This window comes from Rhineura floridana, chromosome 8 (assembly GCF_030035675.1).
Source record: "Rhineura floridana isolate rRhiFlo1 chromosome 8, rRhiFlo1.hap2, whole genome shotgun sequence".
In the NCBI taxonomy this organism is placed as follows: domain Eukaryota; kingdom Metazoa; phylum Chordata; class Lepidosauria; order Squamata; family Rhineuridae; genus Rhineura; species Rhineura floridana.
The window spans coordinates 23,336,320-23,359,174 of NC_084487.1; the positions used below are offsets into that span (position 1 = coordinate 23,336,320).

Consider the following 22,855-nt stretch of genomic DNA (forward strand, 5'->3'; position numbering starts at 1 on the left):
ACAGAACAAAATCTGTGAAATGTTAGTTTCTCCATGGAAAAGAACAGGCCAGTCTGGTGACTTCCCATTAAGAAAATCATTCCATTTACCCTGTAAAAACAGAATGATAGCAAGATAATAAAAAAACCAACATTTTTGAAAATGCCACTAAAATCTCATCTAAAGAAAATAGCAAACTAAGGAAGTACTTCGTGCAACCTTTCAGTTTTCTTGTGCCATTAAAAGGGATTCTGGCAAGATTCTGTAGCACAGAGCAATTAAAATATTTTACTTTCAGGTGTCCCTTTGCCCGTCAGCTTGCCTGACAAGGAATCCCTGTTCACTACTGAAGATTTTAGAGCATACTCTGGATAGATGCACCCTAGGTTTCAGGGGAAGAACTCAGCAACGATCTGTTTTTTAGGCCCCTAATGTGTCACTACTGAGTTTTTTCGTTGAGGAATATCCAGGGTTATAAGGTATTAGGAATGGGCAAGAAATTCTGTTCAGTTTGCATTTAAAGACGAATTGATCAAATCAGAACTTTCTGAAAGAATATGAGAACTGAAACATGGCCTTCCTTCGAAATTCGCAATTACCCAAATTTTGTGTAACCCAACTAAACAATGTTTGCAAATGCCTATATTAGGGGAAAATGTGCATAAAAATGAATATGTTACTGAAAATAACATACAAAAAGTGCATTATATTAGGAGAAACTGCTTGCAAAAATGTGTACATTAGTCGAAACTGCATACAAAAATGTGTTTAGTAAGAGAAATTCTCACAAAAATGCTGGAGAAACTTTCATGAAGATTTTTTTTAAAAAATTGCAAATTGCCGCAGAAATGTGGAGAACTGAATTTAAGATTGGAAAAATGAGAAACTGATCGAGCCGAAATTCACTGATCCTTCCATCGCTATAAGGAATACACTTCAAAAGCATAAGCCCTATTCCTTGAGTTTAACTTTATATCATTAATATATAGCAGTTCCCTATTCTATACTTTATGCATCCTGCAGAATATCCCAAACCCTCAAAGTAGTGGTAATGGCCCCTTCAGCACACTTGATAGAGTTTATAAGGACTGCCTCTTTTCTTTTTAAATGCTGTGGGTTCCTTTAAAATGTATAATGTTGCCTGTTATTTTAGGGGGAGTTATACATATTATCACACTTAACCAGCACTACCAAACTGCAGTGTGAGTGCCAGGGTTCCTAGAGCCTAGGAGAGAATACAGATGTTATGCATGCACTGTCATTTCTCAAAAGAAAAGGAAAAAAAGGAAGTTTAAAAAAGCCCTCAGATGGTATTCACAGACAATTCCCTTCTCTTGTGTAAAGTTCACCCTCAAAGATCACCTCAAGATGATACAATTCCTAACCTATTCTTCTTTGTGTCTTATGAATGACCCCCCCCCCATGCAGTAATATTAAAACTAAACACAGGCCTGCATAAATTGTGTCCTATCAAACCTACTGGCCATGTATGATGGTCTTCCAGGTACGTGATAATTCTCCTGTTTTTGCAATCTGAGGCAGGCCAAAATCAAAACATCAGAAATTGATTAATGGGCTCCATTTGGCATGGCAGACTACCAGTTGTGCAGAACATGTCTAGCACATCTTTGAAAACATAGCTGTTTTCCCAGTTATCTAATATTCTGGTCTTTACTTCTTGGGAGTCAGTTGTGGAAGGATGTACTGCTAAGTCTCACTAAAGTTATTTTCGTACATCACTAAAGTTTATGAACTGTGGCTGTACCTCTTCTGCAAAGATCAAGCAAGCTACAAAATAAAGGAGATCAGTAGCATTTTATGATATCTGTCCTTATAGTTGGTAAAAAAATGGAAATGGACTGCCTTCAAGTCGATCCCAACTTATGGCTACCGTATGAATAGGGTGTTCATGGTAAGCTGTATTCAGAGGGGGTTTACCATTGCCTCCCTCTTGATGCTAGTCCTCCCCAGCTGGCTAGGGCCTGCTCAGCTTGCCACAGCTGCACAAGCCAGCCCCTTCCTTGTCCGCAACTGCCAGCTGGGGGGCAACTGGGCTCCTTGGGACTATGCAGCTTGCCCACGGCTGCACAGGTGGCAGTGCACAGAACCCCTAAGCCACTCACTGTGGGGGTGATCTTTAGCTGGCCCTTGACACCCAGGAGACAGGAGCAGGGATTTGAACTCAGACTCTGGACTCCCAGCCAGGCTCTCCTCCCCACTGTGCTATAGTTAGGAAGAGATAAGTGGCAGACCAGGAGATCACGGCCCCCCAAGGACTTCCTAATTGCCCCCTAGCATAGCTCCAGATCTCAAAGGTTACCCCTTACCTTATTTTGCACCTCATCATCTTTCCTCCAGGCAAGCAAGACATAGGCAAAAGGCTCTTTAAACCTTTTCTTCCCAGTGTGAGCAGCAAAAGGCTCTGCTGGGTTTTCTTGTTACATACTTCAGCAGTTGGCTTGGGCTCTGTGAGCAGCCAAGACACAGTCAGGTTTGGAGAGTTAAGCAGCTGAGGTGCATAATAAGGCAAGGGCTCCGCCACCAATATATCTCTTGCTTTTTCCCTGTTGTGGGAGAGAACAGAAAGATTTATTTCTTCATGTGTCTGCTCACCTGAGAGTCAATAAGTAGGTGGGGCCGATGCTATTTTCCCTCTAGTCCTTGCTCACTGCAAAATGACACATCCCTGGGAAAATGAGTTGCTGGCTACAGGATGGATCCTCTCTGGAAGCTGGCACTCTGCCTATGTGGGGTTTCAGGTCCTTGAGCTCTTCTCGAGCATGCCACTAGGGGGCATTGTGTGCCTACAGACAGAGCTGTAAAAGGGTTAATGCTAAGTGACACCTAACAGGTCCTGCTCACTGGCTGATGCAGTTGCCACATTTCCTTCTCCTTTTCCTTCCTTCTCTTCCTTGAAAGCAGCCATCTTGTTATTTTTGCTAACAGTGGCTTTAAAAAAGTAGTAATCAGAGTCATTTAAAGGGACACTGTCATTTTTCATGTTAACCTCACTTTCTGTCATAAAAAAACTTGCTTAAGCTAAACATAAATACTTAAATCTGATTTGCTTTTCATAACTGTATTCTTTTGTTCCCTACATTTACTGTTTGGATAAATGTATGCAATACTAGTCAACATTATTTCCTCCCTATACTTTAGGGGGTTTTATTTTAATGTTTATTTTAAAATTTTATTTATTTACTAATTTCAACAATGATGTGTTTATGAATGACCCAGTATTTTATATTTCCAATCAACTTCTACAGCTCCAGATAAGCACTGACAACCCACATTTCCAAATGGAAGGGCATTATTATTTAAACTGTCTTTCTTTTTCATTATTTTTTTTAACCCCCAACCAAAAACGTCTCTACCAGTCAGTATCCCTTTAAATAAAGTGCAATGTTATGTGCAGAAAAAGCAACTTGTGGCTTTGTAGTTTTAGTTCTTTTTGTACTCCTCTGTGACTGATGTATGTGCAACTTCCCCACAGGGCTGCCAGAATGCTCAAGAGCTACAGTAGCTTGGTGGCTAAGAGACTGACTGAGCTGTGAACCAAGGGAGCTTCTGGTTCAAATCACAAGTCTGCCAGGCTCATTAAATGGTCTTAGGGAAGGCTTCCCCATCCCCAATATAAACATAATAACGTCTACCTTAACCAGCTGTGTATAATAGGTTACTATGCCTGTTTATAATCATAATAGGATAATAGGTTTGAATATCCAGGGGGCTTCACAGAGCATTGTATAAAAGCAAAATATCATGTGTGGCAGAAAGTCCCTCTTCGTCAGCTTCTCAACAAATGTCGCTGTTGGGTCCCAACCCAAATGAACGGCTGCATTCACACTGAGTTCCGCTCAGGTTAAAAGAGGAAATGTGTTCTGACCATGTTCCTGCTGTTCCTAAGGCATATGTTAACTTACGAACCTGCCACTAAATGCTGTTGCTCTGATACGTGGAAGATTCTGATTGCAGATGCGCTCTTCTGACCCTTGCAGAAGAAGTTGCTGTATATGGTGGAGAGAAATCCCTGTGCCGCACCGGGGGATGACTGCCCAATGTTCTTGTATGACATGTGCATGGCCTAACAAATGATTAACAATCAAGGCTTGATTACCTGTTGAGTGTAGGAACAGGCGGTTGTGCTGAAGGGGAGAGGAAATGATTCTGGACTCAGTTGGGGCTCAGTTCTACACATTCACTTGCCACTCAACCATACTCCCCCCCAAATTAGGTGTTTAGCACCAGCAGCAAATAATTGGGTGCTTGGAATGAAAGTGACTGCTTATTAATTTGTATCTCAATATTCATCCTTGAAAGGAACATGCCAGTGATCATTTTCTGCTTGTTTAGGGGTGCCAAGTTCCAGCTGGGCCAGTGAGCTAGGTGCGAGTGGGTCCTGCAATGAAACCCACACAGTGCCAGAGTTTAGCAAGGAGAATCCAGAAAGCAAGGTCAAGGACAACAAATAGGACAGGCAGAAAAGATTTGGTCTACATTCAAACATAATCCGGGGCAGCGTGGATTAACTTGAGTCCAATGCTTAGCAACTGAGGAGATCTAGAAGATAGCAGGACAAGACAACGTAGTCAGGAGCAAGGAGCTAGATGCCAACACCAGCTGCAGGTGTTTATGTCTGCTGTAAGAGCCTTTACTTTTGAGGAGTGTTGTTAGTTACAGGGACTCCTTTGTTCAAGAACCACACAGCAACATTACACCCTCAAGTGGATCTTCTGGCGCCAATGCTCTTGAGGGCTGGGGGGGGATGCTTGACATCCTCCTCTGATTTGCCTGGGGGTTCCTCTGCCAGAAGTGGGTCAGGAACCCACCCCAAGGGTCCTTTCAGGGCGTCCCTGGTGATCAGCCTGGAGAGATCCTTCCCGTTATACGAGGGACCTCAGTGCCGGCATCGGAATGTGTGGGGGCTTTATCTATTCACATGAGATTTGCGTCCTCATTGGATGATGCTGGGTTGTTGGCATGTTGATTGTATTCTTAGCTGGTACCATCAAATTCATTTACAATTTTATTCTATAACCGCAAAATGCCAGAATCCTTTTGGACGTCTGTAAGTGCTATCAGAATCACTACTGTAAGCGCTAGCAAACTAGAATCAAAAGAAAAGAATGCAGTGGTCTAGCCAACAATATCCAGGAATGTAGAAGCAGTCCTGGTTTCTTAGAGAGTAAAGGGTCAGTTCCAAGGGATCTGAAATTGTTATCATGCCAGAAAAAAAAAGCATTGTTATCAACAGGTGATGTCAATGCTAGGCTTATTGCTGAATAATCCAGCAATGGAAGAAAGGGGAGGAATAATTGATCATACAGCATAGCCTTATCAAGGGTGGAGGGGCAGGTCTGACAGATGTTCACAAGAGGGATGTTTGGACTATTGAGCAGAGAGAGGAACTCGGCTCATATAGAAGGCCACATTTCTCTACTGCTGGATTCACCCTCACACAGTGGTTCACCAATCACCCTTGCTTCAGTTCCCTCATTTGACTTTTGTGCCTGTTAGTCAGAATAGAGAGCCTTGGGTGAATTCTTGAGTTTTGGAGCATCTGATGCCAAACCTAAGTATTCATATGATGTAATTATACATGGTGACTTGAGTATAGCATGATAATTAATGCCCAGGAGGAAAGGTGGAGATGTTTATTACATACCGTACTATATGCAGAAGACTAACTCCAGCAAAATACATCGGATTTGGGTAAGCATCCAGCACTTGTGTACACACATGCACACACATATGTGTGTGTATATGTGCAATGGGTTTATGTGTTTTAAAGTTATTTTATTGTTGCAAGAACACGATGTAAGCTGAAGCTGTACCCAGCGTTTAAACAAAGGGGAGACATCTGTGGTAATAAAATAACATCTTTGGGTCTCATGTCTCAGCCTACCTTGCAACTAGAAGGCGATCCTTCATTATCCCCCTTGGGCTGCTTTTTCCTATATCCACTACTAGTACCCTAGAATCCATCCACAAGATTCTCAAGTTCCAGAATGAGTCCTAATTCACCATTTGGACAAAACTCTCATTGTGCCTTCATTGATTTCAGAGCTTGGAAAAGTTACTTTTTTGAACTACAACTCCCATCAACCCAATCCAGTGGCCATGCTGGCTGGGGCTGATGGGAGTTGTAGTTCAAAAAAGTAACTTTTCCAAGCTCTGATTGATTTACCTTCAACTTCTTTCCAACAGAAATAGTTTGATTAATGCAAAATGGCTATATACTGCACCAAAACGTATACATCTACGCTTCCAAGCAAACGTGCATAGAACTGGAGTCAAGCATTTGTATAGCGTTGGTAGTATTTGTTTCTACCTGGGGAAATACAAACTGAAAAATGATATTTTGCTGGACTCATTTTTGGTGTTGAAACTTTGCAAGCGTTTGAGCTACATAGGATCTCTTTCAGTGCTGGATGGTCTAAGCCAGTGTTCTTCAACCTTGGGTCCCCAGATGTTAATGGACCACAACTCCCATCATCCCTGACCATTAACATTCTAAAACATCATAAAAAGAGACTAAAAATATATTACAACATCCTTAAAAACATATGAAAACATATTTAATAACATCTTTTTAAAAAAGCTTTAAAAACATATGAAAAAGCAGTTCCAACACAGACGCAGACTGGGATAAGGTCTCTACTTAAAAGGCTTGTTGAAAAAGGAAGGCCTTCAGTAGGTGCTGAAAAGATAACAGATATTGGTGCCTGTCTAATATTTAAGGGGAGGGAATTCCAAAGGGTAGGTGCCACTACACTAAAAGTCTGCTTCCTGTGTTGTGTGGAACGGACCTCCTGATAAGATGGGATCTGCAGAAGGCCCTAATCTGCCAAGTATAGAAAACATTCTGTCTGTTAAGACATTATTGTTGTTATCATTATCATTACTATTATTATTGTCATATGGAGCTTCCTGACCCAAGTGCTGAAGAGGAGGCATCATTGTATACAGGTGGAACACTTAAAATCAGAGACCAAAAGCCCTGGCATCTACCAGGCTCTGTTCACTACTCTGAGTGGTTTTCTTTTATCTCTTTCCTTTCATTTCCTTCAAAATTTATTAACAGTTGTTTATATTGCTGCAACCTGGGACCTTCTGGTGACGGGCAGGTAATAAATACCATCATCATCATATTTGTTTTTGTGATGTGATGAACCATGCTTGCTGGGGATGACGAGTTGTAGTCCAACAACATCTGGGGACCCAAGGTTGAAGAACAATGGTCTAAGCAAAACAAAAAGCACAGTGTGGTCACATTCATTGCCTTGTTCTGTGGTGCTTGATGGAGGCATTTCATGACCAATTCAAAAGTGAGTTGGGCTGCAGTTTGATCTAGGTGGCCTAGCTGTCAAAAAGTTTTTCAGAATCAATCTAATTTTTAAATAGAGTGTGTACTTCATAGCTTCCTGTAGGCTTATAAATAGTCTCTTTGCCTAGTCAGTCACCAGTGGTGGTAAATGATTTGTTGCTAGGCAACCAGAAGGAAGCTTTTATATACTGGTAGCGATTTGGTTCTGGGTGTACTTCCAGGTGGTCAATGTGCTGCACATTATGCATATAGCTATGTGAAAGCCAGCAAGTAGAAATGCTTATGGTCTAACAGCCTTTGTGGACTTTTTTGCAACATTAGATTGCTTTAAGTTCAGAGATGCAGGAAAATGATTTATTCAGTTACATTATTGAAACATCATAGAATGAATGCCAACTGGAAATACATTCAGTGGGCAAGCCTGCCAAGTGTCAAAAGGTTTTTGGCTTTGTTTACTGGACACTAGTAAAATAAACACGGTGAATTAGACCTCGCTCGAGGGCAACAGAAAATTTCCCAACACAAATTGAACATTTCCTGATGCAAATTCTCCCAAATTCACATAGGAAAATTTCCCAGTTCAAAATTTTCTGGGGAAAACATATAACTGCTTGTAAGTGAGGCCTGCAAGAACATGTGCAGTGCTTCTGTCCAGGATTCAAGCCAGCCAGCCATGCCCTTCTAGAACAGCCCATTCCATTTATCCTCTCATCCCTCGACAGTAATTCCACATTCTGTGGCCACTAAGTATGCTTATTCCTCATTGTGCTATCCTGGGGTTTTCTGCCCCCTTAAGTTTTTTTTCCCCCTGAAGATTTTTCCCCCTACCTCTGCAAGCCTTGGGATTCCCCTGAGCATGCTAATGCTTCCTTTGTGTTTCTCAAGAGCCCTGTTTTTGCTACAGTTAATAGTTGATGGGAGCAAAACAGAGCAGGTCTCTCAGCTGAGCCAATGGAATGGCCCTGCTGCCCTATCACTCCCTCTGCTGCAGTCAGGTGGGGTGGCAGCCAATAGATGACAGCTTGGGGTGGTGAGGAGCCAAATGAGCTAATGGGCTGGGCCCTGCCAAGCTTCTTCCTCCGCTGTGGCCAGCAGAAACTGCCTGGGGGAGAGACCAGATGCAAAGAAAAGACCCTCACATCAGTGTGCACTTTACTAATGCAGCCTTTACTAATGCTGTGAATATGCTGCAGGGATTTTCCCTGGGCTTGGTTGAGATGTTCTATTAATGGTTCTGCTGCATGTGTTGTTGCTGGGAAAAAATTATAGCTATTAGATATAGGTTTATTTATAATAGTAGGAAGAGGCCTATTGGTATGGAATGTGTCCTAGAAATTCCACCCTTCCCCTCTGATCATTCAGTCTGCCTTATATCTTGAAACCAGTACTTGCTTGGTCCAGTATTAAAGTGCAATTCTGACAGCAAGGGAACCCTGTGGTTGCACCATAGTCACTGAGGGTTGTTGGAGGGCTTCATGGAAACATGCTTATAACGTGATGCCAAGCCATAGGTTTGTACTAACTGTGGTTTAGACTCCAAACTCTAATTTGTGTTTTACTCTTCGCTCACCTTCCCTGAGAAATCTCCAGATGCTGTACCAAACAGTAGCCACCAAAATTGAAGCAGTATCCCAAACCCTAGTGTCAGTTCATACATAATGCCAAACCACACTGTGCCCAAACTGCAGTTTGTAAACCAACTTCAAACTATTTTCAGATCCTGGTTTGGTAGCTGCTCACAAACCAGCGTTTCTTAGATGCTGTTGGTTCAAACTTCACAACAAACTATGGTGCAGCATTACATCAGAACCATTTCATGAAATTTCTCTTGCCTTTTGTGCTATAGACCCAAACCCTAAATAGCTATGAGGTGTTTGTATACAGTGTACGAAAAGGTATTATTTTAAGGAATGAATGGGAAACTCCATTACAAAAGCCTTTGGGGTGGGAATAAATTATGCAAATTTAAAAGGTCTGCCTAACTGTAATTGTTTGGTAGACTTTATACAACTTTTGTGCGTGGTGGTGAAGGAAATGTGGGTTCATGTGCTCAGCTTTTTATGAGTTGACTGGGAAGGACAAACTGGGATAAGGAGGAGAGCAGTCTTGTAATGGTAGCGGGACATGGGCTGGGGATGAAGCCATAGAGGAAAGCTGCATCTGTTGAATTTCTTACATCTGTTAGAGGCTCAGGGTTGTATTCAGTGCTTGTCAAAGTCAAATTGTTTATTTGCATTTAGCCATAAGCCATCGCACAGCTGGAGAATACACGTTTAAAATCATAAAACATACAGTCATGTCGGACTTGTAGTCATTTGGGCTTTTATGTAATTTGCTCTCAGTTTTTTTGCGGCCAAGGCAAAGTTAGCCACTGCGATTGTAACCTGGATGTATTTGTCAGCCAAGAGCTCCACCACCAAATCGCCAGAGAAAATCTCCCCTCTAGAATTAATAAGAGGGGCCAGGAGTTTCATTCTAGGGTTCTTATACAAGGGGCAGAAAAGCAAGTAATGGACTATATCATCGGGTTCCTTACAGCCGCAAATGCAATGATGCTCTTCGGGCGGGGTTCCCGAATATCTGCCTTCAAGGTAGGCTGTGGACATCGTATGGAATCTAAGTTCTGTAAAAGCTCTTCGTAAGGGGGCATGTGTCAAAATATCGAAGTAGCTTGATTTTGCGTGGTTGAGTTTAAATAAAGGAAACCAAGGTGAAAAAGGGGCTGCAACAATTGATGCCCTATCTTGGGTCGCATTGTAAGCAAAAACCCAGTTACAGAGCTCAGAGGGGTTAAGGCTTAAAAATTTCCTTTGAGTAAGATTATAAATTTTAAGTATTTCCTGATACCCTTGGGCCCATCCGCTGGTCGTGCCAGCAGAGCTTTGTAAGGGAGCTATCGTCCATGATGAAAATCCTTCTCCAGTATCTTAAATATGCCAGATCTATATTAGCTGCCAGAGAGGAGAGGCCAAGTTCTGCTCTTATATGGGCTGACGGAGCTCCACATGGGAGCCCCAAGATCTGTTTCAGAAATGTATTTTGTAGGACCTCGAGTTTAGATTTAACTAGGCGGCCCCATAACTCGGACCCATAAAGAATTTTTGGCAGGACTTTAGTCACAAAGATTTTTAGCATTGGGTTGATTAATTGTCCACCATGTGTATAAAAGAACCTTCTTAATTGGCCACTGGCTCTAGCACCTGATAATTTGGTAGCCTCCAGATGGTGACTCCACGAGAGCTTGTCATTAAAACATAAGCCTAGATATTCAAAGGTCTGTACCTGTTCAAGTGAATGTCCATTTAGGGTCCAGTTCAATTTGGACTTCCTATGCTTCCCACAGATCATTATTTTAGTTTTAGAATAGTTGACGAGCAACCGTTGGTCTTTACAGTATTCTTCCAGGCGGGTCAACATTCTTTTTAGCCCTATTTTATTTAAAGAAAATAGGGCCAGGACATCTGCATATAGCAATGAGGAAATCTTCCTATTCCCAACTGATGGGGGGAAAAAATGGGAGAAGCCATTGCGGGAATGACGTCGTTTAAATAAAAATTGAACAGGAAGGGGGCCAGTATGCACCCTTGTTTGACTCCTCTCTTGACTGGAATGGCTTGGGAGAGAGTTCCATTCAAACCAAGGCGAACCCGCAAAAAGTTGGCCTGGTGCAGGGACTGAATTAACCACAATAGCCTTTTATCGATGCTGGACTGCCCCAATTTACGCCACAACAAATCTCTGTCAATTTAGTCAAAGGCAGAGGTAAAATCGACAAATGCCACGTATAAGGACTTACTTTGCCCCGTGTTAGTCTTATTTATTAAGTGATGGAGTACGAAAGCTTGGTCTACTGTACACCTGCCTTTCCTGAATCCAGCCTGTTCTTCGTAAATGATAGAGTTCTTGGAGTCCCACTCTATTAATTTGTTTAAGAGAAAGCGCCCGTACAGCTTAGATGTCACATCTAGTAGGCTGATGGGTCTATAATTACGGGGGTCGCCTTTCTTGAGGATGGGCACTACAATACTAGTATGCCAACCTATGGGAATAGTGCTGGTGGAGTTGATATGTGAGAAGAGTATGGCTAAAAGGGGCCCCCACCAAGTAATTTCTGAAAGGAATAGCTCTGGGGGCAGCATATCCTCACCAGGAGCCTTCCCTGGATGGAGGGTCGAAATTAATTCACCAGTGTCCGCACTGGTGACTGCGGGCCAAGATGGAAGGGAGGGCAAGACGTCAGGAGGAGATAAAATCGACGTAGCTGTGTTCCCAAAAAGCAGTGCTTGTCCTAGTCCAGCCTTTCCCAACTAGTGGGCCACCAGATGTTGTTGGACCACAATTCCCATCTTTCCTGACCATTGGCAGTGCTGGCTGAGGCTGATGGGAGTTGTGGTCCAACAACATCTGGTGGCCCACTAGTTGGGAAAGGCTGTACTAGTCAGAGTTGACCCATTGAAGTTAATTAACATGACTAAGGCTTGTCAATTTCAACAAGTCTTCCTTGAGTAGAACTTAGCTGAGTACAGCCGGCAGAGCTTCTGCCAAGAACAATGGCGTTCCTGTTCAGGGGCGTGTTTGCCGCCACCCTAATATTAAGAGGAGACTCGGGAAGGTTCTCGAAATCCTGAGTCTGTGTCACGTGGGATTGATTTACCAATCAGGTAGGGGTTTGAGCAGCAGATATAAGGCTTGCGGCACCCTCCCTCCCTCCCTTGTCAGTATGGGCTAAGCTGGTCGCCACAATGGGGCTGAGTAGGAATTTTTTGGGGGGGATTCTGATTTCAGAATCCCTTTGGTTTTGCCTACTCCATACTGCTCAGGTTTGATTCAATTGGCTTGTGGGGTTGGGTTGTGGTGTCTGCTTGGCTGGCATGGAATTCGGGCAGGTGAGGTATAGTGGGGTTAAACTGAGGTGGTTAAGGCATTCTGGTAAAGGGCACTCCTTAGCGAACCATCAGGGCTTAATGTCTGGTGGGGATCTGGGGAGTGTCCTCGTGGGGACCAGCTTGCGCATCATGGAGAATGCCTGTATGGCAGGGCCATGGTGCAGGGGTTGGAACCACACACCTGTCTCCAATAGCAAGGAGGGAGAATTTCTCCCACAGCCTTGAATATGGAGTTACAGTCGGAGGAGAATTATTTACCTTTTGAAAGGGAGGGAGTATTCCCTCATAGTTAGGCTTAGCCTCACCTGCCTGAAGTAATTTGGATTTGAACAATTGGCTGAATGTAATTGGATTTAGTTTGTTATATTTAATAAATATAACATTATTCCACATTTTGTGTCACAAGTCTTCTTGGGTGTGGTGGCAAAGGTGATAACTAGTTAACATGTGCATCTGGCCCAATTCATATGACTGTAGTGCAAGTTTCACTTTAACGATGACAATGATGACTGAGGAATAACAGAACTGTGCTTGTGCAGTTTACCATAGGGTATGTTTCTTCATACTGGTGGCCACTGCTCAAGCATCTTGAGACAGGGTCTGTGCTTGCATGGAGGCACTACTGTATGAACTGGTGCCTCCGTGTAGGACAGGGATGGGGATCCTATGGCTTTCCAGATCTTGTGGGATTACAACTCCCATCAGCCCTAGCCAGCATGGACAATGATCAGGGGTTATGGAGGGTCAAAAGTTCCCCACTGCTGAGGTAGCACCCATATCTGTGAGTGTGGCAGCCTATGCAGGTACAGTGCAAGGTTGCTGCGATCATCAAAATGGGAGTGGCTGCATATATAGCCTTGATGTAGATGTGCAAATACACGGCATCTGCATAGGAGCATGGCCTAGTTGCAGCCCAGGATGCTCCCAATTTGTTACCAAGGAATCCACCAAGTTTAAAGCAACTCACAGTGGTCATCTTAACTGGCCCTTAATCATGACTGAGGAAGAACTTCATGAAAGAAGGCGAGAATGTCCGGAGAGCATTGCTCTTAATGTACTAACTTGACTTTACATTTTAGAACCATTTAATCCAAACTACCTAATTCTTAGAGTCTTGTATTCTTTTACACATACTGGGAATGAAATACATATCCAAGGCTGGATCTTGAAAAGAGGCCTGTGAAGTAAATAAAACTTACCAATTTAAAGAAAAACCTGTATGCATGGTTAGCCTACATAGGTTTTTGTGGATCTCATCCAAGCAACACATATTAAAGGCATTAAACTTTTTAAAAAAGAGAGAAAAGTTCTCCATGGAACCTCTTGATTTTAGTTTTCACCTACAGATGGGTGCCATGAAATGTGTATATGTGATTGATCGTGCACTTACTTTTATGTTTAACCCTTTCCACACCCAGTGTAAATGTTTCTTCCTATTGAGAAATGCACATTGCTATTCACACTCTATTTGCAAGCAGATGTGCCTTCCTCCTTTTCACTTTGGTCTGTCCTGTGTGTTACTGCTCTTGTTCTGTGATGGTCCCTTCTAAAAGCCATTTCCTTCCCAGAGTTTATCTTTACAAACAAGAACGGGGGAGCCCTCCTTCTCGATTATGTATGCATGTAGCTCTGATTCCGGTGGATTGTGAATGCCCCTTATCTGTATTAATTCAGTTGCTCCTTATTTACACAGAGGCGCTTTCCTTTCACTTCGGTTCTATTTACAGATTAGCCAACAGGCCACAGGCTTTTCTATATAATATGGATCATCAGCACTTGCAAAACACCAAGGGCTGCACTACACAAGCCCCAATGATCAGCTGATTGTTGGGGCTTCCATACACAGCACCATCCGGTTCCCCACTACTGTTCTATATGGATCCTTCATCTCTTTACATGTAATCTATTGCAGTAATTCCCAAACTGTGAGGAATAAATTAAATAATTGATGGTTAAGACAAGTTCAAAGTGCTGACCCACAGAAGATGGGGTTCTTCTGAGGTCGTCTGCATCAGGCGGTTTACACAGTACCTTAGTGGATGGCTTCCATTGAGGTTGGGTAAATAATTGCACCTGAAAATGTTTAGAGTGTATAAATACGAGAAGTGTGCCTCCCAGTTTAATTTTTTTTAAGTACCTCTTATCAGAAGTTTGGGAAATGCTGGTTTATTGTGTAATATCTAGCTAAGTGGCACACACCCAAATGTCTTTATTTTTAATAGAACGTATTAATGGAGCCTATTCCTCAACATTCTGCCTATCCTTCCCATTGGCATAAATACAAACTATGTATGTAAAATACCAGTCAAGGCTTTGCTTAGACCAGGGGTGGGGAACTTCCTGATGTTGCTACAGTACAGCTCCCATCATCACTGACTGTTGCCCATGCTGACTGGGGCTGATGGTGTCCAAAAATGATTGGGGCCACAGGTTCCCCTTCCCTGACTCAGACCTAGGTTTGTTTGCCCTTCATAGGTAGTCAGTCCTGTTTTGCTTGGAGATCTGCCTTTGTTTTGTGATCACGTAATACTTGCCACCGTCAAGGTGCCCTCACAAAAAAACACATGGAATGTGTCAAGTCTGAAAACCCAAGCAAATTTTAAAGATGGGCTCTCAAAACCTATTTGTTACGCTGGTCTCTTAGAAACTTGATGTTGTCCACTTTCCTCTTTGATCTGTTACCCTCGCAATGTGGCATTGAGGGCAAAAAGTCAACCAGCACAAGAAATGTTGAATCTTGGCAGTTTTCCTCTGTCCCAGTAACTGTTGTGGCCCACGCTGTTTTCCCTGCCAGTGCCACGGTCTGCACTTCTCCATTTTTCATGTTGACAAGGGATGTTCCATCTGTAGATTGTTCCCTTTGTTCCTGCTTCTCCATTTCTTGTATTTCTCTTCTATTTTCTACTTTCCTTGTTGTTTCCTTTCTTTCTCACTCTTGTGCTTTTTTGTCCTTTTTGCTTGTCTGTTTATTTTCACCCTGTTTCTCCTCCTTTCTTCCTCTCCACTTCCAACTTCCTCTCTCCCCTTCCTTTCTTCCTCTCCCATCTTTGGTCCTATTGAAGTTGAGCCCAATGCCGGGACACCACGCCGTAGACCTCTCTCGTTCTGCCCTTGCTGTGCCCATGAAGGTAATGTAATTTCTTGCATTCCCTCCCATTCCCTTCCCAAACCACAGTTGGATTGGTGTAGAGACACTAGTCAGCCAATGACATATCAGGAGGTTCACCTCCAAACGTTTCTTTCTTTCAAATCTCAGTGGAACCCTCTGTAACAACCTTGTTATGAAGTGTGTCTGGCAATATCTTCAAGGTACAGTATCCTTTTTTTCAGCTGTGAGTTGTGGAGGTAAGGATAGCCCTGAAGTTCATGGGAGCCATTTATCTGAAATGACTGTAGTGGTGACAGTTTCACACCTTAAAAACTCCTGCTTGGCTTGTTGAATTTCCCAAAGGAAACTTTGCGGGAGTGAGGAGGTGAATTTACTTCCTTTAAAAAAAATACACATAGATTAAAGGAATACTGTGTCTTTTGCAACAACTCGTTTGTCCAACTTCTCTTGACTTTGAAAAGCCAATCTCCTGATCTACCATAATCCAGACTGGTCTCCTGTCCTCCATATCTTGCTATATTCTTTAATTTATCCCAAGTGGACTCAGATTCCCACTGTAGTGTTTCCATTTCCCAAAGCATGGGGGAAAGTGGTGGGATGTGACCGCCGTGTGTAACTTCTGCTAACCACTCTGTCTGCTTTCCATGGTGCACTTTCATCAATTGTTCATCCTTCCTCCCCACCCCTGCCGTCTCCCTCTGCTCATTGGGTGTCTAAATTTTTTAAAAACCCACAAAGGAACAAAAGCTTTCATAGATCAGTAGTAACGTGTATTTGGCTATTTTACATAGAAGTTTTTCTCTTTATCATCCTCACAGTGGAAAGGGTGGGGAGATTCTCCAGTGCTTTTCATGGCTCCACTGCACTGGGCATCTGCATGTATAAGCTTCTTTTCTTTCCACCATGGCTATGAGGGCACCTTGTGCAGAGATGCTTAGAGAGGCATGATGGGGACTGAATAATGCATAGGTACAGCTATCTACAACCATGATGGGCTAGAGTGAAGTTTTCATAGTGTTTGTTTACATACAGTTCTATCATTGCAGAGCTGTGTTTGTGTTTTTGAAAGATATGGGGTTGAAAGAAGGCCACTCAGAACCTCTGGAGCAGGCCTTAGGTACAAAACCTCTGGAGCAGGGCTGATCAACTTTTGACAACTCTGTTTTCTTGACTGTGACTGGAAGTGTGTCTTGCTGCATAAAGACGCCCTCAGTCACAAATGACATGTTAGTCATTGCCATCCTATACAGATAAGCACTACTGGCATCAGATAATAATACTTTGGGGGCTGGATTCGACTTGCCAGTTGATTGTCCCTATCTAGAGTGACCTACTTGGGCTTCCATAACGTCACAAGAGTCTACATTTTTGAACAATGTCTAATACAGGTGTTTTGCCATTTACACAGGCACAGATTTTGCATTCTGCTTAGAATACCAATTCACATTGGTTTTATATGAGATGGGAATTCACCTATGATGTGGATGAGAACTAGGACTTAATCTCCCAGTATGGTCTGCAATTTGACAGTGATCTCCATATATGAGTTTCCTAAACTGTTGACACTTTTGCTAATAGGGATAATGAAGCCTTATTGGCACAGGAAATGTTTTGCTAGAATTACTGCTTCTCTAGAGCATCACCGGAACCCCCTGGGCTTGCAGTAGTTGGGCCAAGACATTGCTTTTGAACTGATTTTCAGGATCCAAGCCCCTACAGTTGCCTGTAAGGAACTGCACTATTTCATTACTAGGTATGGGTTGTGGATATGGCTTTCTTAAAAAAAAAAGCTATGCTGTTTATTTCATGTCAGGTTTTGATATTTCGTCAGCTGGTTTGGTTTTCAGTTAAGCTTTGATTATGTGAGCAAGTTTTGTTCTTCTGCCATTCTGCCATTGAGGAGTAGGCTAGAGCGAGTGAACTGCAGCTGACTGAACCTGTATTTTTGCCGCACAAGACTTCATGGTGTTTTTTTTTAAAAGTGAGGGACATATTGAGGCAGGCCAAGGGGAAAGGAAAGTATTGGTGGCAGTGGCTGGTTGCTTTCGGTCAATTAAGATAATAGAGATGCCTTAAAAAGGAGAGAGCACAGCACATAAGACTGCAAAACTGGTAGGAGCATATCAATATACAGATGGCCAGAATCAGCTCTGAAACAGCCCAGCAGGAAACTGCTGGAGCTGAATTCATACAGCGGCATGTACATTAATTGCTCCATAGTTATATGTCAGGTCGACAGTTGGGTGATGATTGAGAAAACATGGCTTGAAATAGGTCAGCTGTGTTGGACCCAGTTCAGAGCTGTGTTTGAATGATTGAAAGTATTCAGATTGTGCAAGGGACAACAGAAGAAAATATTGAGTAAAAGACTAATTCTGTCTGTCTGGTCTGGTGGGAGGTGTGGTGGGAAAATGAGATACAGGATGCATGGATCCAGTGGATTTTTTTTTTTAACTGGAGGTGACCCTTCTTCCTGTGTGCCTTAGACAAACTAAACAAGCAGATTTGATGAGAGTGCTCTGGCAAATCTAGCTTGGCTTTCTTTGCACATTTTGCCCCTCTCCCCAATCCAGTTTTGTTCCTGCCTGCCTGTTGGGCTTATGGAAGTGATGGGGAATCTTTCTCAAAGCTGACCCAAATTGTTCTCTTGGCAGGCATGGGGAAGAAGGACGACCCCAAGCTGATGCAGGAGTGGTTCAAGCTGGTGCAGGAGAAGAATGCCTTGGTGCGCTATGAGTCGGAGCTGATGATATTGTAAGTGAGGAGAGAAATTTCTGCACCTTTGGTTTACGCCGAGAAGGGGGAAGAGGAGGAGGCAATTGCCTGCAGGCAGGCATACTGTTGTGGAACCAATCTCTACCTTTGCCTTGGCTATGACAATGATGGGAATGGGAATCCTATTGTTTTCACATATGTTATAGAAGAAAGCCTACTTTTGAAAAGGTGAATGGAAAGTTTGAAAGTTATGGAAAGACCTGTGTCGTAAACTCTTTGCCAGTCAGACCAGGGGTAGCCAAGGTGGATTACAATTCCCATCATCTGCAGCCAGCATAGCCATTGTTTAGATATTATGGAAGTTTGTCATCCAACAAAATCTGGAGGGCACCCTATTGGCTATCCCTGGAGTAGGTATAATAATAATAATAAATTTAATTTATGTGTCGCCTATCTGGCCAATGGCCACTCTAGGGGACGTACATACAATAAATATGGCAGAATACAATATAAAAATACAGTGAAATATATAAATTATAAGAGCAAACAATACATAATAGGAGGCATTTAAAACAGAAGAATATTAAGCCTCCCCAGAAGGCCCGAAAGCCTGCTGAAAAAGCCAGGTCTTTAAGGCCTTGCGGAACATATTCAGGGAAGAGATGTGCCGAAGATCTTGTGGGAGGGAGTTCCAGAGGGTGGGGGCCGCCACTGAAAAGGCCTTCTCTCTAGTGCCCGCCAACCTAGCTGCTTTGGTTGGCGGGACTGAGAGAAGGCCTTGTGTGGCCGATCTTGTCAGGCGGCATGATTGGTGGCGTTGTAGGCACTCCTTTAGATAAACTGGGCCGAGACCGTGTAGGGCTTTAAAGGTTAAAACCAACACCTTGAATTGGGCCCGGAAAACAACTGGAAGCCAGTGTAGATCGAACAACACTGGCGTGATGTGGTCCCGGCGACGACTGTTTGTGAGTAATCGAGCCGCCGCATTTTGAATAAGTTGTAGTTTCCGGACTGTTTTCAAGGGTAACCCCACGTAGGGCGCATTACAGTAATCTAATCGAGAGGTGACCAGGGCATGTACTACCAGTGGGAGCTGATGAACAGGAAGGTAGGGTTGCAGCCTACGTATATGGTGTAGTTGGTACCAAGCTGCCCGGCTCACAGCCGAAATCTGAGCCTCCATGGACAGCTTGGAATCAAGTAGCAGGCTAGATGGGCTAGTAGCCTGACTCAGTTTAAGGTGGCTTTCTATGTTGGAAGCACAGGTCAGCAATCCTCAACACTGATGTCTGATAATGCATTGTTACAAGCTTCTGATCATGCCAGACTTTGACCTGATCTATCCCTCTGCACAATGACATGGCAGAATACTAATTTTGTAGAATGGACTCGTACCACTTCAGTCTGTAGGTGGGGTGGTCATGTTTTTGGATCCTCCCTTATGTTAAAAACTCTCTGCAAATAGAAATATAGTACAGTCAAAAGGTTCTGTCCTAGCCCTGTTGCTGTTTGCTGTGATAATTTTCTATTTCCAGGGAGTCTCTTACATGAGCCTCTTACTGCCTGTTGGACAGAAGTCGTGGGTGTGCTCTCGGTGCAATGAGCTCCTGGCTCTCCGGGAACGACTTATTTCCTTGAGGTCAAGGTGGCGGACCTGGAAGAGCTGAGAGAGGCAGAGAGGTGTGTGGAGGAGGCCTTCAGGGACGTTATAGCTGTGTCCCACTCCAACGATGATAGCTCTCCTGCTATCATGGACAACGATGGTCTCGGGGAAGGAGAGCATCCAGCTGAGGAAGAGGGAAACAATTCCTTAGAAGGGACCCATTCCTTGGGGGATGAGCAGCTATCCTCTCGTGCCAAGGATATATCTCCAGGGGGTGGAGGGATCCTTGTAGTGGGTGATTCGATCATTAGGAACATAGACAGTGGGGTTTGTGATGGGCGTGTAGACCGCAAGGTGTTTTGCCTGCCTGGTGCGAAGGTTGCGGATATCGCCCGTCGTTTAGATAGTTTGGTAGACAGTGCTGGGAAGGAGTCAGTGGTCATGGTGCACGTTGGCACCAACAACATGGGGAAATGCAGCCGTGAGGTCCTGGAAGCAAAATTTAGGTTGCTAGGTAGGATGCTGAAAGCCAGGACCTCCAAGGTGGCTTTCTCTGAAATGCTACCAGTTCCACGAGCAGGACCAGCCAGACAGGCCCAGCTTCGCAGTCTCAATGCGTGGATGAGACGATGGTGTCGGGTGGAAGGGTTCGGATTTGTTAGGCACTGGGGAACATTTTGGGACAAGCCGGGCCTGTACAAAAGGGACGGGCTCCACTTGAACCAGAATGGAACCAGACTGCTGGCACTTAAAATTAAAAAGGTAGCAGAGCAGCTTTTAAACTGACTGAGGGGGGAAACCCGACAGGAGCTGAGAAAGGTCTGGTTCGGAATAAACCTCCCCCCGGGATAAAAACCAAAGAAATGATGAAATTTTAAAAGGGGTAGGCCTAGAAGTAGGCATTGTGAGAGCAGGGGCACAGGATATAAATTCAGAAGAGCAAAATTACCACAGGCCTAACCACAAGTGCCAAAGACACTTGAAGAGAGACACTGCTTACAAGTGCCTGTACGCTAATGCTAGGAGCCTGCGAACCAAGATGGGAGAACTGGAGTGCTTGGTCTTAGAGGAGAGCATTGATATAGTGAGCATAACGGAGACCTGGTGGAATGGAGAAAACCAGTGGGATACGGTTATCCCTGGATATAAACTATATTGGAAGGACAGGGAAGGATGTATTGGTGGCGGAGTCGCTCTATACGTGAAAGAAGGCATTGAATCCAGCAAGCTCGAAACCCCAAAAGAGGCAGACTCCTCCACAGAATCGTTGTGGGTGGTGATACCGTGCCCCAGGAGGGACTTAATACTGGGAACGATCTATCGTCCCCCTGATCAAAATGCTCAGGGAGACCTTGAGATGAGATATGAAATTGAGGAAGCATCCAAACTAGGAAAGGTGGTAGTAATGGGTGACTTCAACTACCCGGACATAGACTGGCTGCATATGTGTTCCAGTCATGACAAAGAAGCAAAGTTTCTAGATATTCTAAATGACTATTCCCTAGATCAGTTGGTCATGGAACCGACCAGAGGGACGGCAACCCTGGACTTAATCCTCAGTGGGGACCGGGACCTGGTGTGAGATGTAAGTGTTGTTGAACCGATTGGGAGCAGTGACCACAGTGCTATTAAATTAAACATACATGTAACTGGCCAATTGCCAAGAAAATCCAACACGGTCACATTTGACTTCAAAAGAGGAAACTTCACAAAAATGAGGGGATTGGTAAAAAGAAAGCTGAAAAACAAAGTCCAGAGGGTCACATCACTCGAAAATGCTTGGAAGTTGTTTAAAAACACTATATTAGAAGCTCAACTGGAGTGCATACCGCAGATCAGAAAAGGTACCGCCAGGGCCAAGAAGATGCCAGCATGGTTAACGAGCAAAGTCAAGGAAGCTCTTAGAGGCAAAAAGTCTTCCTTCAGAAAATGGAAGTCTTGTCCGAATGAAGAAAATAAAAAAGAACACAAACTCTGGCAAAAGAAATGCAAGAAGACAATAAGGGATGCTAAAAAAGAATTTGAGGAGCACATTGCTAAGAACATAAAAACCAACAACAAAAAATTCTATAAATACATTCAAAGCAGGAGACCATCTAGGGAGACAATTGGACCCTTGGATGATAAGGGAGTCAAAGGTGTACTAAAGAACGATAAGGAGATTGCAGAGAAGCTAAATGAATTCTTTGCATCTGTCTTCACAGTGGAAGATATAGGGCAGATCCCTGAACCTGAACTAACATTTGCAGGAAGGGATTCTGAGGAAATGAGACAAATAGTGGTAACGAGAGAGGAAGTTCTAAGCTTAATGGACAATATAAAAACTGACAAATCACCGGGCCCGGATGGCATCCACCCGAGAGTTCTCAAAGAACTCAAAGGTGAAATTGCTGATCTGCTAACTAAAATATGTAACTTGTCCCTTGGGTCCTCCTCCGTGCCTGAGGACTGGAAAGTGGCAAATGTAACACCAATCTTCAAAAAGGGATCCAGAGGGGATCCCGGAAATTACAGGCCAGTTAGCTTAACTTCTGTCCCTGGAAAACTGGTAGAAAGTATTATTAAAGCTAGATGAACTAAGCACATAGAAGAACAAGCCTTGCTGAAGCAGAGCCAGCATGGCTTCTGCAAGGGAAAGTCATGTCTCAGTAACCTATTAGAATTCTTTGAGAGTGTCAACAAGCATATAGATAGAGGTGATCCAGTGGACATAGTGTACTTAGACTTTCAAAAAGCGTTTGACAAGGTACCTCACCAAAGGCTTCTGAGGAAGCTTAGCAGTCATGGAATAAGAGGAGAGGTCCTCTTGTGGATAAGGAATTGGTTAAGAAGCAGAAAGCAGAGAGTAGGAATAAACGGACAGTTCTCCCAGTGGAGGGCTGTAGAAAGTGGAGTCCCTCAAGGATCAGTATTGGGACCTGTACTTTTCAACTTGTTCATTAATGACCTAGAATTAGGAGTGAGCAGTGAAGTGGCCAAGTTTGCTGACGACACTAAATTGTTCAGGGTTGTTAAAACAAAAAGGGATTGCGAAGAGCTCCAAAAAGACCTCTCCAAACTGAGTGAATGGGCGGAAAAATGGCAAATGCAATTCAATATAAACAAGTGTAAAATTATGCATATCGGAGCAAAAAATCTGAATTTCACATATACGCTCATGGGGTCTGAACTGGCGGTGACCGACCAGGAGAGAGACCTCGGGGTTGTAGTGGACAGCACGATGAAAATGTTGACCC

At 43.5% G+C, this 22,855-nt stretch overlaps 1 protein-coding gene across 23 annotated transcripts in view; it reads left to right on the forward strand.

The window, feature by feature from the left end:
• The window catches only part of MICAL3 (microtubule associated monooxygenase, calponin and LIM domain containing 3), a 273,115-nt gene that overhangs the window by 241,397 nt on the left and 8,863 nt on the right, over positions 1 to 22,855 (forward strand). For 19 of the 23 annotated variants that reach the window (XM_061638561.1, XM_061638562.1, XM_061638565.1 and 16 more), the window contains 2 exons: positions 15,255 to 15,320; positions 17,956 to 18,055. In XM_061638561.1, coding sequence (XP_061494545.1) covers positions 15,255 to 15,320; positions 17,956 to 18,055 — 166 coding nt within the window. Of the gene's footprint in view, positions 1 to 15,254; positions 15,321 to 15,448; positions 15,493 to 17,955; positions 18,056 to 22,855 lie in introns of those variants that run through there. The other 4 variants (XM_061638568.1, XM_061638570.1, XM_061638577.1 and 1 more) reach the window with 2 other exon arrangements.